This window comes from Xyrauchen texanus, chromosome 6 (genome assembly GCF_025860055.1).
Source record: "Xyrauchen texanus isolate HMW12.3.18 chromosome 6, RBS_HiC_50CHRs, whole genome shotgun sequence".
Taxonomy (NCBI): Eukaryota; Metazoa; Chordata; class Actinopteri; order Cypriniformes; family Catostomidae; genus Xyrauchen; species Xyrauchen texanus.
The window spans coordinates 565,614-584,921 of NC_068281.1; the positions used below are offsets into that span (position 1 = coordinate 565,614).

Below are 19,308 nucleotides of genomic sequence, written 5' to 3' on the forward strand. Positions count from 1 at the left end.
TAGGGTTCCTAAATGATGACCCCCAAATTTGGGTGAAATATACCATTAACTTTTCATCTGTATTTTTACATTTGTAATTAAATTAAATTCGAAATACTCTGAAAACAAACCAAACTTTGATTTGTTTCGTACAAAATTACCGAATATAATTGTGTAAAAATGGGACAGCAGCGATAACTGTTAACTGGTTTTTAAATTTGTAAAGTCGCCGATTGTATAATTTATTTATTTTTTTTGTCAGTAATATTTGTTTATTTTGATACCTCATGACTATTGTTTTGATTTATAGTCATTTTGTTTTGTGACAAATCTCATCTCGGCTTTCAAGCTCCTCCTCTCGCGAGATGTCGTCGCGGGCCGCTCTGGTTCAGTGCAATGTATTGGAGAATCCCGTCCTCTCGCGAGATGTCGCTCCGCTCCGTCGTTGTTGTTATTGTTGTTGTAGTGATGGCGGCGGCAGGAGCAGAGGCCCCGGACTCCTGGTATCTGGCGCTGCTCGGGTTTGCCGAACATTTCCGAACCTCCAGCCCTCCCAAGATCCGCCTTTGCGTGCACTGTCTGCAGGCCGTATTCCAGTTCAAGCCGCCGCAAAGAGTGGAGGCCCGGACGCACCTGCAGCTGGGCTCGGTGCTATACCACCACACGAAGAACAGCGAGTTGGCCGGCAAACACCTTGAGAAAGCGGTGAGAGGGCGCAGGAAAGTCCGAGGCTTAATCCGAGCGAGCAGGCCGCAGAGCCGGGCACATATAAAACGCATTATTATTCATAATATTAATATTTAACAGCATACACATGATCTAGTGTGTTCACTTGACTTGTGAGCGCTGTAGGATATGAATGGCTTATTATGTTAGTTTGAATCATAAGTTGTGTGGGTTTTAAAGTTATATGTGCTTGTTTAATGGCTCTCTTTGTTTCTCTTACAGTGGCTGATCTCACAGCAAATATCCTTTACCACATTTATAAAGCAAACACAATTGTATTACTGAACTTGTGTTCTTCTGCTGTATGTCTGTGTGTATACATGAGCTTGAGGACATTATAACTGTACACACTGTGTTACTGGAGGTTTCCTTAACCCAAATCTGCAGGTCGCACAGTTTGAGGATGTTAAATTTGAGGCTGCCAGTCTCCTCTCGGAGCTTTACTGTGAACAGGTGAGTGTGTGTTTGTGTGATAGTGTTCGTGTGTGTTGCGTGTAAGAGAGCGAGTGTATTGTGAGTGTGTGTGTGTGTATTTGTGAGTGAGAGTTTGTGTGTGTCTGTGAGTATATGAGTGAGCGAGTGTTTGTGTGTGAGAGAGTGAGTATGTGTGTGTGTGAGTGTGTGTATTGTGAGTGTTTGTGTGTGTATTGTGAGTGTTTGGGTGTGTGTGTGTGTGTGTGTGTGTGTGTGAGAGAGAGAGAGACTGACTGAGTGAGTGAGTGTGTTGTTTGTGTGTGTGTTGTGTGTGAGTGTGTTGTTTGTTTGTGAGAGAGTGAATGTGTTGTTTGTGTGTGTGTGTGTGAGAGTGTGTGTGTGTATTGTGAGTGTTTGTGTGAGTGTGTGTGTGTATTGTGAGTGTTTGTGTGTGAGTGTGTGTGTGTATTGTGAGTGTTTGTGTGAGTGTGTGTGTGTATTGTGAGTGTGAGTGTTTGGGTGTGTGAGTGTGTGTGTGTGTGTGTGTGTGTGTGTGTGTGAGTGTATTGTGAGTGTGTGTGTGTGTGTGAGAGAGAGAGAGACTGACTGAGTGAGTGAGTGTGTTGTTTGTGTGTGTGTGTTGTGTGTGAGTGTGTTGTTTGTTTGTGAGAGAGTGAATGTGTTGTTTGTGTGTGTGTGTGTATGTGTTGTTACGTCACTCCTTTCTGAGCTCTACTGTCAACGTGTGAGTTTGTGTAAATGGAAAATGTCATATGAAATATTGACTGTAGTGTAATATGTCCAATATAGTTTCACTCTTCTGTGTTCCAGAACTTGGTTGATTCAGCGAAGCCGCTGTTACGGAAAGCCATCCAGATCTCCCAGCAAACTCCATACTGGCACTGCCGACTGCTGTTTCAACTCGCTGTACGTCACTGCGTTATTCAATCAACATGAAGCAAGCAGAATTAAATGATAACCAAGTCCAGGTTCTCTGTGATTGATGAAGCAGGAAATGATTGATCTTTTTTCTACAGCAACTTCACACGCTAGAGAAGGATCTGGTGTCGGCGTGCGATCTGTTGGGTGTCGGAGCAGAATATGCCCGAGTGGTTGGATCTGAATATACCAGGTGTTTATGACCAGTCTTTCCTTATTTTGGGAGTACTCTGAATCAATTCCGAGCTGTGATGTCATATTAAACATCTCTCTGATGTTTTTCCACAGAGCTCTCTTCCTGTTGAGTAAAGGCATGGTGAGTAATGTCACATTGTATCCGTTAGTAATGTCTTGGTTGCAATCAAACAGGTGTAATTCTAGTGCAAAGGTCATATGAGTTCAATACAGACTACATTCAAGCTTTTTGTCTGTCACTCTAAACTTTAAAGCAGCGATGTAGTCGTGTTGGCTAAATCAAGCGCCAGTAATCTTACGTTCTTTCTAGTTGCTGTTGATGGAGCGTAAGCTGCAGGAAGTTCATCCGCTCCTGACACTGTGCGGACAGATCGTTGAAACCTGGCAGGGAAACCCCATCCAGAAAGAGTCGCTGCGTGTGTTCTTCCTCGTGCTGCAGGTCACGCACTACCTGGACGCTGGACAGGTGAGTGTGTTTGTCTTCAACAGCGTACACGAGGGATGATAACGATGAATCTTTGTTAATAATTTGTTGGGGGGTTTGGGTGTCTCAGAGAGTATTGATGCTGACTATCACACCTGGAGTCGTGAGTTTGAATCCAGGGTGTGCTGAGTGACTCCAGTCAGGTCTCCTTAGCAACCAAATTGGCGCGGTTGCTAGGGAGGGTAGAGTCACATGGGGTAACCTCCTCGTGGTCGCTATAATGTGGTCTTGCTCTCGGTGGGGCGTGTGCTGAGTGACTCCAGTCAGGTCTCCTTAGCAACCAAATTGGCCTGGTTGCTAGGGAGGGTAGAGTCACATGGGGTAACCTCCTCGTGGTCACTATAATGTGGTTCTTGCTCTCGGTGGGGCGTGTGCTGAGTGACTCCAGTCAGGTCTCCTTAGCAACCAAATTGGCCTGGTTGCTAGGGAGGGTAGAGTCACATGGGGTAACCTCCTCATGGTCACTATAATGTGGTTCTCGCTCTCATTGGGGCGTGCTGAGTGACTCCAGTCAGGTCTCCTTAGCAACCAAATTGGCGCGGTTGCTAGGGAGAGTAGAGTCACATGGGGTAACCTCCTCATGGTCACTATAATGTAGTTCTTGCTCTCGGTGGGGTGTGTGCTGAGTGACTCCAGTCAGGTCTCCTTAGCAACCAAATTGGGCTGGTTGCTAGGGAGGGTAGAGTCACATGGGGTAATCTCCTCGTGGTCACTATAATGTGGTTCTCGCTCTCGGTGGGGCGTGTGGTGAGTTGTGCATTGATGCTGCGGAGAATAGCGTGAAGCCCCCACACACGCCACGTCTCCAAGGTAACGCGCTGAACAAGTCATGTGATAAGATGCACGGATTGACGGTCTTAGAGACCGGATTGATGTGTGTAACCACACCACCATGAGGACCTACTAAGTACCACCGTGTTGGAAGACTCTTGTGGTGGTTTTATGAAATCCAATTTAACAAGATTACAAACATTACCTCAAAAAATATTTTGTTTTATTTTTTCAGTTTTTTACTGACTCAAAGACTTGCATGGTGGGCGTGTTGGAGGAGGGCTCGTGCGGTGGGCGTGTTGGAGGAGGGCTCACGCGGTGGCCGTGTTGGAGGAGGGCTCACACGGTGGCCGTGTTGGAGGATGGCTCGCGCGGTGGCCGTGTTGGAGGAGGACTTGCGTGGTGGGCGTGTTGGAGGACTTGCGTGTTGGAGGAGGGCTCGCATGGTGGGCGTGTTGGAGGAGGACCCGCGTGTTGGAGGAGGACTTGCGTGGTGGGCGTGTTGGAGGACTCACGTGTTGGAGGAGGGCTCGCGTGGTGTGCGTGTTGGAGGAGAACCCGCGTGTTGGAGGAGAACTCGCGTGGTGGGCGTGTTGGAGGAGGACTCGCGTGGTGGGCGTGTTGGAGGAGGACTCGCGTGGTGGGCGTGTTGGAGGAGGACTCGCGTGGGCGTGTTGGAGGAGAACTCGTGGTGGAGGAGGGCTCGCGTGGTGGAGGAGAACTCGCGTGGTGGGCGTGGTGGAGGAGGACTCGCGTGGTGGAGGAGGGCTCGCGTGGTGGAGGAGGGCTCGTGTGGTGGGCGTGGTGGAGGAGGACTTGCGTGGTGGGCGTGTTTGAGGAGGATTCGCGTGGTGGAGGAGGACTCGCGTGTTGTAGGAGGTCTCGTGTGGTGGGCAAGTTCAATGAAGCTCTGTGGCAGGAGGACGCTGAGAGGATGACTGCACTGGCTCAGTCTTCTTGCAGTCGAAGACGGAGCAACTTTCTGCTCTTAAGTTTATTCCGTGCACTGTCAAGTGCTACATCAGATTTGTCGTGTTGCCGGTCTTGGCAGCAAATATTGCATCGTGCGCTGCTACAGCCTCACGTGTGAGCCACATCTCTGGGCGTAAACTCGTGTTTTATTCTTGATGCCTAAACACAGCCAATCACCGGCACGTTTAGATTTGGGCACATCTAGCATGCTACATGCTTATCACTGACGTTGACGAGATTAACCCCTTAGGTATGGAAATTTGGTACCGAACGACAAGACATGTTTTGATACTCGATTGTTTAGTGGCAGTTCGGACGGTGCCTAAAATGTATCGAACACGATACCCAGCCCTAGTAAACACTTTATTTGAGATCTGTCGTGGTTCTGGATGCCCGGTATGACTGTGTGTGTGTGTGTGTGTGTGCAGGTGAAGAGTGTGAAGCCGTGTTTGAAGCAGCTCCAGCAGTGTATTCAGACCATCTCAACGCTCCATGATGACGAGATTCTGCCCAGTAACTCTGCTGATCTCTTCCACTGGCTGCCAAAAGAGCACATGTGTGTGCTGGTCTACCTGGTGAGTCTCACACACACACACACACACACACACACACTCATGTCATCTCACTCGTGACAAGTTCAAATCAATCCAACTTTTAAAAACATGTGTCGAGACTAGGGATGTAAATGATTAAAGGAGACCTGTTCTACCTCTTTTTACTAGATGTAATATAAGTCTCAGGTGTCCCCAGCTTCATTTTCTCTGAAAAATATGTTTTCTCAGTTTATATTGTGTGGTCAAATGAGATTCAGCTGTGTCTGTGTTCTGTTATCAGAGAGATGAATGGATGAGTAATTGGTCTGTGATGTTTCAGGTGACAGTGATGCACTCGATGCAGGCCGGATATCTGGAGAAAGCTCAGAAATACACAGATAAAGCTCTCATGCAGCTGGAGAAACTAAAGAGTGAGACACATGATCATACACATGAACACACTCATGACTCTGCGCTGATGTTTGTCATCATTCTGTCTGTTATTTCAGCGCTGCAGGTCTTGAATGTCAAAGATGAAGTGATCATTGCGATTGATATATTTGTGTGTTTTCATCAGTGTTGGACTGCAGCCCGATTCTGTCTTCATTTCAAGTGATTCTACTGGAGCACATCATCATGTGTCGTCTGGTGACCGGACACAAAGCCACCGCGCTACAGGAGGTGTGTGTGTGCGAGAGTGTGTGTGTGTGTGTGTGTGTGTGTGTGTGTCAGATCTGCAGTGCTGGGGTTGTTAACAGGTGTGTGTGTGTGTGTGTGTGTGTGTGTGTGTCACATCTGCATTGCTGAGGTTAACGTGTGTGTGTGTGTGTGTGTGTGTCAGATCTGCAGTGCTGGGGTTGTTAACAGGTGTGTGTGTGTGTGTGTGTGTGTGTGTGTGTGTGTCAGATCTGCAGTGCTGAGGTTAACGTGTGTGTGTGTGTGTGTGTCACATCTGCATTGCTGAGGTTAACGTGTGTGTGTGTGTGTGTGTGTGTGTGTGTGTGTGTGTGTGTGTGTGTGTGTGTGTGTCAGATCTGCAGTGCTGAGGTTGTTAACAGGTGTGTGTGTGTTGACAGATCTCTCAGGTGTGTCAGTTGTGTCAGCAGTCTCCGCGGCTCTTCTCCAATCACGCTGCTCAGCTCCACACGCTGCTCGTGAGTTCACATCCGCTCAATCATCTCTCGCTCTCAATGTGATGTACGACACTGTAGCCCTTATTTTGTGTGGTTTTCAGATGCTTGTATGTGATGATTGTGGATCTGTGTGTTTTCAGGGTTTGTACTGTATCTCTGTGAACTGTATGGACAACGCTGAAGCTCAGTTCACTACAGCATTGAGGGTGTGTGCTTGACACTTTCTGAAGTTCTCACAGCTCCATTGAAACATCACCATATTAAGAGGCTGTATGATGATGTCACACATTTAATTCTGTGTCTTCAGCTCACCACACATCAGGAGTTGTGGGCGTTTATCGTGACTAATCTGGCGAGTGTTTACATCAGAGAGGGCAACAGACATCAAGAGGTCAGTCAGCACACCTTTAGTGATGTAACGGTGGAAACGCATCAGTAATAATCAGTTATTAATAAGAGTACATTCTCTGTTTCCTGCAGCTGTACAGTCTGTTAGAGCGGATAAATCCAGACCACAACTTCCCCGTCAGGTAACACATCGTATCATACAGATCGTTGTTCTAACAGGACATGAATAAATCATCTGAACACAAACACCTCTGATTCTCCAGTTCTCACTGTCTGCGGGCGGCGGCGTTCTACATCCGCGGACTTCTGTCCTTCTTCCAGGGCCGGTACAACGAAGCCAAGTGAGTTACTCCTCCTAAACACTGCGTGTGTGCCTGTGTGCGTGCGTGTATTTCTGTGTGCGTGTGTCTGTGTGTGTGCGCGTGTGACTGTGTGTGTGTCTGCGTGCGTATATGCGTCTGTGAGTTTGTGTTGTGTGTGAGGTTGTGTGTCTGTGTGTGTGTGCGTGCGTGCATGTGTGTGTCTGTGCATGCGTGCGTGTCTGTGTGTGAGGTTGTGTGCGTCTGTGTGTGTGTGCCTGTGTGTGTGTGCGTCTGTGTGTGTGTCTGTGCGTGTGTCTGTGCGTGTGCGTCTGTGCGTGTGTCTGTGTGTGTTTGTGTGTCTGTGTCTGTGCGTGTGTGTCTGCATGCGTGTCTGTGTGTGTGTGTGTGTGTCTGCGTGTGTGTCTGTATGCGTGTGCGTGTATAAGTGTGTGAGTTTGTGTGTCTGCGTGTGTGTGTGCGTGTGTGTGCGCATGCGTATGAGGTTGTGTTGTGTGGGTGCGTGTGTGTGTGTGTGTTTGTATGCATGTGTGTGTGCGTGTGTTTGTATGCATTTGTGTGTGCGTGTGTGAGTTTGTGTTGTGCGTGTGTGTTTGTGTTGTGCGTGTGTCTGTGTGTGTGTGAGTTTGTATACATGTGTGTGTGCGTGTGTTTGTATGCATGTGTGAGTGCGTGTGTGAGTTTGTGTTGTGTCTGTGTGTGTGAGTTTGTATACATGTGTGTGTGCGTGTGTTTGTATGCATGTGTGTGTGCGTGTGTGAGTTTGTGTTGTGCGTGTGTGTTTGTGTTGTGCGTGTGTGTTTGTGTTGTGTGTGTGTCTGTGTGTGTGAGTTTGTATACATGTGTGTGTGCATGTATATGTGTTTGAGTTTGAGTATCTGCGTGTGTTTGTTTGCATGTGTGTGTGTGTGTGTGTGTTTGCATGTGTGTGTGAGTGTGTACGTGAATGTGTTTGTGTGTGTGTCTGCATGTGTGTGTGAGTATGTACGTGAATGTGTGTGTGTGTGTGTGTGTGTGTGTTGGTCTTGATCAGTAATGTAAGGATGCTGATGGTACTCAACAAAAGCTGTGTGTGTGTGTGTGTGTGTGTGTGTGTGTGTGTGTGTGTGTGTGTGTGTTTACAGGCGTTTCCTCCGGGAGACACTGAAGATGTCTAACGCTGAGGATCTGAATCGTTTGACGGCGTGCTCTCTGGTGCTGCTGGGACACATATTCTATGTGCTGGGAAACCACAGAGTAAATGACACACACTGTCTCTACATACATGTGTTCTATATGTGCCAGCTCTTTACAGCCTCATAGTCAATTAATCACTCGCATATGCCACCAAATCACGCTATGAAACGTATGTATTTTATCAGCCAGCGGCGAGTAAATATTCAAAGCTCGAGTTGTTTTACAGCGTGTTGTGTCTCGTGAGTGTCCTCTGAAGGAAATTGACCTTATTAGGCCGCGGTGTGTCCTGCTGTTGTGATCGCGGTCACCGTCGCTTTAGTTCAGCTGTGACACAGCATTAACTTTGCATTTATCAACTCTGACTCTAGTTAAACTTCCCCCGGACTCTTTTCACAATATTCTCTGTTTTAAGCCTCTAGAGGCCGCTAACACGCCTGTTGGACGTCTGTTAGAAGGGAAACGTGTTGTAAAACGTATAGATTTGAATTGAAGAATGCGTACAAGTTTTGGGTTTCCTTCCAGAAGCTTCTTGCAATAAGTTGCTGGAATTTTATCCCATTCCTCCAGACAGAACTGCTGAAACTGAGTCAGGATTGTCGGCATCGGATTGAGGTCAGGACTTTGTGATGCCGCTCCAATATCGTGACTTTGTTGTCCTGTCTGATGTCTTGAGATGTTGCTTCAATATATCCACATAATGTTCCTTCCTCATGATGTCATCATGTATTTAGTGAAGAGCACCCATCCCTCCTGCAGCAAACACCCCCACAACATGATGCTGCACCCCCATGCTTCACTGTTGGGATGCTGTTCTTCACCCTTTTCCCTCCAAACATAACGATGGTCATTATGGACAAACAGTTCAATAGTGTTTCATCAGACCAGAGGACATTTCTCCTAAAGTCAGATCTTTGTCCCCATGTGCACTTGTAAACTGTAGTCTGGCTTGTTTATGGTGGTTTTGGAGCAGCGGCTTCTTCCTTGCTGAGCCTTTCAGGTGATGTCCATATAGGACTGGTTTTGCTGTGGATCTAGATACTCGTCCACCTGTTTCCTCCAGCATCTTCACAAGGTCCTTTGCTGTTGTTCTGGGATTGATTTGCACTTTTCACACAAACTACGTTCATCTCTAGGAGACAGAATGCGTCTCCTTCCTGAGCGGTGTGATGACTGTGTGGTCACATGGTGTTTATACTTGTGTACTATTGTATGTACAGATGAACGTGGCACCTTCAGGTGTTTGGAAATTGCTCCCAAGGATGATCCAGACTTGTGGAGGTCCACAATGTTTTTTCTGAGGTCTTGTCTGATTTATTTACATTTTCTCATGATGTCAAGCAAAGAGGCACTGAGTTTGAAGGCCTTAATATACATCCACAGGTACACCTCCAATCAGAAGCTAATTGGCAAATTAGCTAATCGGCTTGACATCATTTTCTGGAGTTTTCCAAGCTGCTTAAAGACACAGTTAACTTAGTGTATACAGTATATTATATATAATGCCCCCCTTCTCGGTTTGTTTAATATCTTTTTCAGTTTCACTACGCTTACATGTCTTCTTCCTCATCTAAACTGCATATATGATTGTTGTTTATTATGTCTGTGTTTGTCCCAGCATTACAGTCAAGTGTCTGCGGTATATTTCAGCACTGATTGTTCGATTCTGTGATGCAGCTTTATAAAGACACAGTTTATAAAGGATGAAGCCGTTAAAATGATATCGAATCCACAAAACTGTCACTGTTGCCCGTGTCACGTGTCATAACGTTTATGTGTCTGTAGTATGTTGTACATGACCTGTGTGTGTGTGTGTGTGTGTGTGTTAGGAGAGCAACAACATGGTGGTGCCAGCGATGCAGTTGGCCAGTAAGATTCCTGATATGTCCGTGCAGCTCTGGTCTTCAGCTCTATTGAAGGGTGCGTTGACACCCTTACGTATGTGTGTGAGGTTGTGTGGGTGCGTGTGTGTGCGTGTATATGTGTGTGAGGTTGTGTGGGTGCGTGTGTGTGCGTGTATATGTGTGTGAGGTTGTGTGGGTGCGTGTGTGTGCGTGTATATGTGTGTGAGGTTGTGTGTGAGGTTGTGTGGGTGCGTGTGTGTCGGTATGCGTGTGTGCGTGTATATGTGTGTGAGGTTGTGTGGCTGCGTGTGTGTGCGTGTATATGTGTGTGAGGTTGTGTGGGTGCGTTTGTGTGCGTGTATATGTGTGTGAGGTTGTGTTGTGTGGGTGCGTGTGTGTGCGTGTATATGTGTGTGAGGTTGTGTGGGTGCGTGTGTGTGCGTGTATATGTGTGTGAGGTTGTGTGGGTGCGTGTGTGTGTGTGTATATGTGTGTGAGGTTGTGTTGTGTGTGAGGTTGTGTGTGAGGTGTGTGTGGTGTGCGTGTGTATGCATATGTGTGTGAGGTTGTGTGAGTGCGTGTGTGTGCGTATATGTGTGTGAGGTTGTGTGGTGCGTGTGTGTGCGTGTATATGTGTGTGAGGTTGTGTGGAGTGCGTGTGTGTGCGTGTATATGTGTGTGAGGTTGTGTGGAGTGCGTAGTGTGTGATGCGTGTATATGTGTGTGAGGTTGTGTGGAGTGCGTGTGTGTGCGTGTATATGTGTGTGAGGTTGTGTGGAGTGCGTGTGTGTGCGTGTATATGTGTGTGAGGTTGTGTGGAGTGCGTGTGTGCGTGTATATGTGTGTGAGGTTGTGTGTGAGTGTATGTGTGTGAGATGCGTGTGTGTGCGTGTATATGTGTGTGAGGTTGTGTGGAGTGCGTGTGTGTGCGTGTATATGTGTGTGAGGTTGTGTGGGTGCGTGTGTAGTGTGTATGTGTGTGAGGTTGTGTGTGAGTGCGTGTGTGTGCGTATATGTGTGTGAGGTGTGTGTGTGAGTGTAGTGTGTATGCGTGTATATGTGTGTGAGGTTGTGTGGAGTGCGTGTGTGTGCGTGTATATGTGTGTGAGGTTGTGTGGAGTGCGTGTGTGTGCGTGTATATGTGTGTGAGGTTGTGTGGAGTGCGTGTGTGTGCGTGTATATGTGTGTGAGGTTGTGTGGGTGCGTGTGTGTGCGTGTATATGTGTGTGAGGTTGTGTGGGTGCGTGTGTGTGCGTGTATATGTGTGTGAGGTTGTGTGGGTGCGTGTGTGTGCGTGTATATGTGTGTGAGGTTGTGTGGGTGCGTGTGTGTGCGTGTATATGTGTGTGAGGTTGTGTGGGTGCGTGTGTGTGCGTGTATATGTGTGTGAGGTTGTGTTGTGTGTGAGGTTGTGTGGGTGCGTGTGTGTCGGTATGCGTGTGTGCGTGTATATGTGTGTGAGGTTGTGTGGTTGCGTGTGTGTGCGTGTATATGTGTGTGAGGTTGTGTTGTGTGTGAGGTTGTGTGGGTGCGTGTGTCGGTATGCGTGTGTGCGTGTATATGTGTGTGAGGTTGTGTGGGTGCGTGTGTGTCTGTGTGCGTGCATGCATGTGTGTGTGTATGTCTGTATGCATGTGTGCATGCGTGTATATGTGTGTGAGGTTGTGTTGTGTGGGTGCGTGTGTGTGTGCGTGTCTGTGTGTTTGTCTGTGCATGTGTGAGTGTGTGTGTGTCTGCATGTGTGTGGGTGTGTGTTTGTGCATGTGTGTGTTTGTGTTTGTCTGTACACCTGTGTGCGTGCGTGTGCGTGTATATGTGTGTGAGGTTGTGTGGGTGCGTGTGTGTGTGTCTGTGTGCGTGTCTGTGTGTTTGTCTGTGCATGTGTGAGTGTGTGTTTGTCTGTACGCATGTGTGTGCGCGTGTGAATGTGTTTGTTGGTGTCTGTGTGAGTATGTGTGTGTGCATGTGCAGTTCTGGTCTTCTGCTCTATTGAAGGGTGCGTTCACACGTCACCGTAATCACATGAGAGTTTACAACAGCACACTCAGAACACTGTTTTAATATATTAAGGCGGTCGGTTTGTGCTGGTGTGTTTAACGACTGTCACGTGTTCATCTGCAGATCTTAACAAAGCCTGCGGGAATTCAATGGACGCTCATGAAGCTGCGCAGATGCACCAGAACTTCTCCCAGCAGCTCCTGCAGGATCACATCGCCGCCTGCAGTCTGCCCGAACACAACCTCATTACTGTACGACACCCGTCTGCTGCATTACATCATCAGTTACACAGGGCACAACGTTCACCCCTGACCATCACTTTGGGTTTAAACTGATACTTTTGTTTCCATGGCAACAGGATGAAGCAGCTGTTTATGTGCTTGTGTATATGAGGCGATTAGCATCATCGATGAGCACCTGACAAGTTCTGACAGTATTTTCCTCGGAGGTCGCGTGATTGACGGGTGCCGACAGATGTTTTATTTAATAGAGGTTTGATTTGATTCGCTGTAATCAACTTTTAATCATGTGCGGGAGATGAAATGTAGATATTTATAATAAAACTTTCACTAGTGAAAATGCTCTTTTTTTATATATAAATAGGATGTCACATGACACAGTCACCTGCACTGAAGTCAACAATCCCGTTGCCATGACGACCAAAGTATACGTTTAAAATAAACGTCATGCAAAACTAACGGATATGAAATGTTTTCGGCTCATCGTCAGGTGTGTCAGAGTAACTGTTCAAAATACTATTACAGATATCTCAAATGAATGTGTTACTAGTTCCATGATCATTGTTACTATAGTGCAGTGGTCCTCAACCTTTTTGTTGAGTTTGTGATACTCGCTTGTGTCAGACTGTCATTATCAAACTGTTCGTTTCGTTACCGGCTAACAAGCAGTTAAAGGGACAGTTCACCCAAAAATATAAATTCTCATCATTTACTCACCCTCATGCTGTCCCAGATGTGTGTAACACAAATGAAGATGTTTAGAAGAATATTTCAGCTCTGTTAGTCCATACAATGCAAGTGAATGAGACCAGAACTTTGAAGCTCCAAAAAGCAGCATAAAAGTACTCCATAAGACTCCAGTGGTTTAATCCATGTCTTCAGAAGTGATATGATAGGTGTGGGTGAGAAACAAATCAATATTTAAGTAATTTTTTACTATAAATCTCACTTTAACTTTGACTTTCTGATGTTTAAGTGAAACTAAGCAGGCACAGCATGTGACTTTCAGTTTAAAAGAGTAAGTGGAGATTTAGAATGATAAAAGGACCCACACCTATCATATCCCTTCTGAAGACATGGATTAAACCACTGGAGTCTTATGGAGTACTTTTATGCTGCTTTTTGGAGCTTCAAAGTTCTGGTCACCATTCACTTGCATTGTATGGACTAACAGAGCTGAAATATTCTACTAGATATCTTCTGCAGAAGAATCTGCAGATCTGGGACAGCATGAGGGTGAGTTAAATGATTTAAGTCTTTATTTGCTGGCCAAACACAGATGTTTACTGAGGGTTCACTTTGGATGATAGTAAACGAACACAAGCTGCTGATTTACTGTGTTATTGTGTGTGTTTGTGTTGCAGTGGACAGAAGGACTTCCACCAGTGCAGATTCAAGCTCCTAATGGACCAACAACCAGCCTGGCCAGCCTTCTCTGAACACACACACACACACTGTACATACAGGTCACAGGCCTACACACTCACTCACACACACACACACACACACACACACACACACACACACACACTGTACATACAGGTCACAGGCCTACACACTCACTCACACACACACACACACACACACACACACTGTACATACAAGTCACAGGCCTACACACTCACACACACACACACACACACACACACACACACACACACACACACACTGTACATACAAGTCACAGGCCTACACACTCACTCACACACACACACACACACACACACACACTCACACACACACACTCACTCACACACTCACACACACACACACACACACACTCACACACACACACACACGCATCATCTGTCACATGCACATTTTATCTTGTATTATTCTGATTTTAACTTATTTGAAGTCATTCACGGTTTGGAGTCACTGGATGTCGTTTGGTGTTTGTGATGGTTTGTTTGAGGCGGCTGAAGGGAACTGGACATCCACGCTTGACATGTGACCGTGAATAAACTGCTGTAAGCCGCATTAATGCAGTGTAACCCATCAGCAGCGCTCCTGCTCCGAGAGATCGGTATTAACCTTTCTTTTATTGACAGACACGTGTGGACTGCTGTAGTGTTAATGTGAGTAATGACACCTCCAGTAGAGGACGATAATAACTGCAGATGTAGTTGATCCATGTGATCGGGTGATTGACAGCATCAAACCTGTCATAGCGATGACATCATTTCTGTACATTAGTGTATTAGTATGTGCATATGAACGATGAGTTTAGGGGAACTATAAAGCTGGACATGTGACCAGGCGCTCGAGACAGACTTTTACCCAGAAACCCCTGTGGAAATCCACGTGTGGATGAATGTGACGAGTTGATTGGACGCTTTAGATTGTTCATTGGTCGGTCAGTGAACGATCGTTTATGAACTTATTTTAAATTAGAACCCGGTCTGTTTTCTGCTCGACACGTCTCGTGTTTTACTCTGCGGGGAAATCGTTTCTTCTGTTCCTCTGTAGTTTTAACTAATACATGTATTACATTTTGTAAAGTTTGAATATTTATAAACCACATTTAACAATATTATGATCTTTGTCTTTATTTTGATTTGGGAAAGCATTTGTTTGAATGACGAATCTCAGTTGCCTCCGCGTCTGAGACCGTCAATCCGCGCATCTCATCACGTGACTTGTTGAGCACGTTACCATGGAGACGTAGCGCGTGTGGAGGCTTCACGCTATTCTCCACGGCATCCACGCACAACTCGCCACACGCCCCACCGAGAGCGAGAACCACATTATAGTGACCACGAGGAGGTTACCCCATGTGACTCACCCTCCCTAGCAACCAGGGGCAATTTGGTTGTTAAGGAGACCTGGCTGGAGTCACTCAGCACGCCCTGGATTCAAACTCATGACTCCAGGTGTGATAGTCAGCGTCAATACTCGCTGAGACACCCAGACCCCGTGATGATAACTCTCATATTTAGTTTTCTTTTGGCCAGTATGTTGAGATGTAAAGCGTGTAATGTTTATAATGAGGGTGTTTGTGTGGTGCAGTCACCATGTACTGCATTATTATATATGTTGCCTGATTAAGCTGGTTAAATCAGGAAATGTAATGTTTGTGTCAATGTTGGTTTCACAACATTTTTCAACTAAACAAATTGATTTAAGGACTTTAAAAACATCATGTGGTGTAACCATTAATTAAACGGTATTACATATTCCCTTAGTGAACACAACTTAATCATTCATCTCAGAGAAGTTGCATGTCTTCTCAGGACACCATTTGATCTGGACAAAATGTGCCTTTTCATAAAAAAATTATTTTTTGATTTTGTTTACATCACACACTCATGAGGGTCACATGTTGTTTTTATTGTCACATGACGACACAATGTCCTGCATGTTCTTTCATTTTCTTTTCCCTCATGTCATCCCAGATGTGTGACTTCTGCAGAACACAAATGAGGATATTTAGAAGAATATTTCAGCTCTGTTGGTCCACACAATGCAAGTGAATGGTGACCAGAACTTTGAAGCACCAAAAAGCACATAAATGCAGTGCTTCAATGTTCTAGTCACCATTCACTTGCATTGTATGGACCAACAGAGCTGAAATATTCTACTGTAAATCCTCATTTGTGTTCTGCAGAAGAAAGTAAGTCACACATCTGGGACAGCATGAGGGTGAGTAAATGATGAGAGGATTTTGTGTGAACTGTCCCTTTAATGAGACTTTCACTGTCTCTGGACGGTTACATCACATGACTTTTTGGACTTTAAACTCTAGAAAATCAGATGTAAATGCCACTGAACTCAGAAATGGGAACATGATCATCATTGTAAAGGTGTAAATTGTTTTCTGTCAACTGCATTTTATGAATTTGTCATTGAACATTTACTGTAGTTGCGTGATGATGATGAAGATGATGATGAACTCTGTTTGCAGTTCAGTCCAACGGCATTTCTGTGTTTGTAAACAAACATCACACAGTGAATCAGGTCAGCTCTTCATGACCGTCTGAAAGTGTCCCAGTTTACCTGAAATCATCCGGACTGTAAAGTTCACATGTTACACACACAAACATACACACACTCACACACACACACACACTCTCACACACACACACATACACACACACACAAACATACACACACTCAGCTTGGGGGACATTAGTTTGTGTGGCTTTTTTGTGTGTATGTTGTGTGTGAGTGTGTATCTGTGTGTGAGCGTGTGTCTCTGTGTGAGTGACTGTGTGTGTGATTGCATTTGTGTGTGCGTGCGCGTGTATGTGTGAGTGTGTTCCTGTGTGTGTGTGTGAATGAGTGAGTGTGTGTTTCTGTGTGTGTGTGAATGAGTGAGTGTGTGTTTCTGTGTGTGTGTGAATGAGTGAGTGTGTGTTTCTCTCTGTGTTTCTGTGTGTGTGTGAATGAGTGAGTGTGTGTGTGAATGAGTGAGTGTGTGTTTCTCTCTGTGTGTTTCTGTGTGTGTGTGAATGAGTGAGTGTGTGTGTGAATGAGTGAGTGTGTGTTTCTCTCTGTGTGTTTCTGTGTGTGTGTGAATGAGTGAGTGTGTGTGTGAATGAGTGAGTGTGTGTTTCTCTCTGTGTGTTTCTGTGTGTGTGTGAATGAGTGAGTGTGTGTTTCTCTCTGTGTTTCTGTGTGTGTGTGAATGAGTGAGTGTGTGTGTGAATGAGTGAGTGTGTGTTTCTCTCTGTGTGTTTCTGTGTGTGTGTGAATGAGTGAGTGTGTGTTTCTGTGTGTGTGTGAATGAGTGAGTGTGTGTTTCTCTCTGTGTGTTTCTGTGTGTGTGTGAATGAGTGAGTGTGTGTTTCTGTGTGTGTGTGTGAATGAGTGAGTGTGTGTTTCTGTGTGTGTGTGTGAATGAGTGAGTGTGTGTTTCTGTGTGTGTGTGTGAATGAGTGAGTGTGTGTTTCTGTGTGTGTGTGTGAATGAGTGAGTGTGTGTTTCTCTCTGTGTGTTTCTGTGTGTGTGTGAATGAGTGAGTGTGTGTTTCTGTGTGTGTGTGTGAATGAGTGAGTGTGTGTTTCTGTGTGTGTGTGTGTGAATGAGTGAGTGTGTGTTTCTGTGTGTGTGTGTGAATGAGTGAGTGTGTGTTTCTGTGTGTGTGTGTGAATGAGTGAGTGTGTGTTTCTGTGTGTGTGTGTGAATGAGTGAGTGTGTGTTTTTCTCTGTGTGTTTCTGTGTGTGTGTGTGAGAGTGAGTGTGTGAGAGTGAGTGTGTTTGTGTGTGACTGTGTGTGTTTCTCTGTGTGTGTGTGTGACTGTGTGTGTTTCTCTGTGTGTGTGTGTGTGTGTGTGTGTGTGACTGTGTGTGTTTCTCTGTGTGTGTGACTGTGTGTTTCTCTGTGTGTGTGTGTGAGAGTGAGTGTGTGAGAGTGAGTGTGTTTGTGTGTGACTGTGTGTGTTTCTCTGTGTGTGTGTGTGTGTGTGTGTGTGTGTGTGTGTGTGTGAGGTGTGTGAGTGAGTGTGTTTGTGTGACTGTGTGTGTCTCTGTGTGTGTGTGTGTGTGAGTGTGTGTGACTGTTTCTCTGTGTGTGTGTGTGAGTGAGTGTGTGAGTGAGTGTGTTGTGTGTGACTGTGTGTGTGTGTGTGTGTGTGTGTGTGTGTGTGTGTGTGTGACTGTTTCTCTGTGTGTGTGTGAGAGAGTGAGAGTGAGTGCGTGTGTGTGTGTGTGTGTGTGTGCCAGCTCTGAGGGTAGCGTTGTCAATCTGGTCACATGACTTTCTGTATTTGTAATCTGCCGAGTGTTTCTTCTGACAGTGATCAGACACAAGGCCCAAATGAGCCTCACACACACACACACACACTCACACACGTTATAACTGAAGACAGAATAAACAGATATTATTTGTGTGAGGTGTCACAGGCAAGGCATGACACTTCCTGCCAAATAGTGAGCAGAGCTGAGGGGAACTGGGAGGGTCACTTCCTGTTCATTGACATCACTCACATGGAGCTGTACAACACCAGAAACACGAGATCAATAGTTGGGACCCGTGTGATAATCATGACACGTGTGTTTGTAAAAGATGCAGATACTGGATCAAATACAGTCTGAACGATTCCCTCATTTAACCCTGATGATTTTAAACATCAGCTCAAATAAAACTTGGCTACTTATTAAACGATCTACAGACCGTCAGAAGCTCTGGAACATTCTCATCATGAGAACATGATCATCAGGATTTCCATGTGAATGCTGTTATTAAACAAGACACATAATTACTGTATTAACACAGAATAATCATTTTACACTTTATAACTGTAGATGCTGTTTGTGTCCCTCATTTATCTGTAAATGAATTCAACTCAAACATAGAAACTATTTTTATTTTTCCATTTTATTTCCTTTGTTGTGTGTTTGTGGTCCTGAAATTCCAAGTTTACTTTTCTGTCATAAAGGAATATTCTATATAGACAGACAGACAATGGTGGCGTAGTGAGATAAAGCACATAACTGGTAATCAGGAGGTTGCTGGTTTTATCCCCACAGTCACCACCATTGTGTCCTTGAGTAAGACACTTAACTCCAGGTTGCTCCGGGGGGATTGTCCCTGTAATAAGTGCACTGTATAATACATTGGTAATCAGGAGGTTGCTGGTTCGATCCCCACAGTCACCACCATTGTGTCCTTGAGTAAGACACTTAACTCCAGGTTGCTCCGGGGGGATTGTCCCTGTAATAAGTGCACTGTATAATACATTGGTAATCAGGAGGTTGCTGGTTCGATCCCCACAGTCACCACCATTGTGTCCTTGAGTAAGACACTTAACTCCAGGTTGCTCCGGGGGGATTGTCCCTGTAATAAGTGCTCTGTATAATACATTGGTACTCAGAAGGTTGCTGGTTTGATCCCCACAGTCACCACCATTGTGTCCTTGAGTAAGACACTTAACTCCAGGTTGCTCCGGGGGAATTGTCCCTGTAATAAGTGCTCTGTATAATACATTGTTACTCAGAAGGTTGCTGGTTTGATCCCCACAGTCACCACCATTGTGTCCTTGAGTAAGACACTTAACTCCAGGTTGCTCCGGGGGGATTGTCCCTGTAATAAGGGCACTGTAAGTCACTTTGGATAAAAGCGTCTGCCAAATGCATACATTTATACATGTACAGATAGATAGACAGACAGACACATAGATTGACAGACAGACTGATAGATAGATAGACAGACAGACAGATAGATAGACAGACAGACATACAGATAGATAAATAGATAGACAGACAGACAGATAGATAGTCAGACAGATAGAAAGACAGA

General features: G+C 45.6%; 1 protein-coding gene across 1 annotated transcript; it reads left to right on the forward strand.

The window, feature by feature from the left end:
* Positions 1-426: 426 nt before the first annotated feature.
* On the forward strand, positions 427-15,485 carry LOC127645833 (MAU2 chromatid cohesion factor homolog). Its single transcript, XM_052129517.1, has 19 exons — positions 427-684; positions 928-946; positions 1,094-1,158; positions 1,951-2,046; positions 2,157-2,251; positions 2,347-2,374; positions 2,564-2,719; positions 4,909-5,055; positions 5,354-5,444; positions 5,591-5,694; positions 6,090-6,167; positions 6,287-6,352; positions 6,454-6,537; positions 6,627-6,676; positions 6,758-6,835; positions 7,939-8,050; positions 9,817-9,907; positions 11,953-12,080; positions 13,433-15,485. Exons 1-19 carry the CDS (start codon positions 448-450, stop codon positions 13,505-13,507), a joined length of 1,800 nt encoding a protein of 599 aa, XP_051985477.1. The 5' UTR covers positions 427-447; the 3' UTR covers positions 13,508-15,485.
* Positions 15,486-19,308: the final 3,823 nt, after the last annotated feature.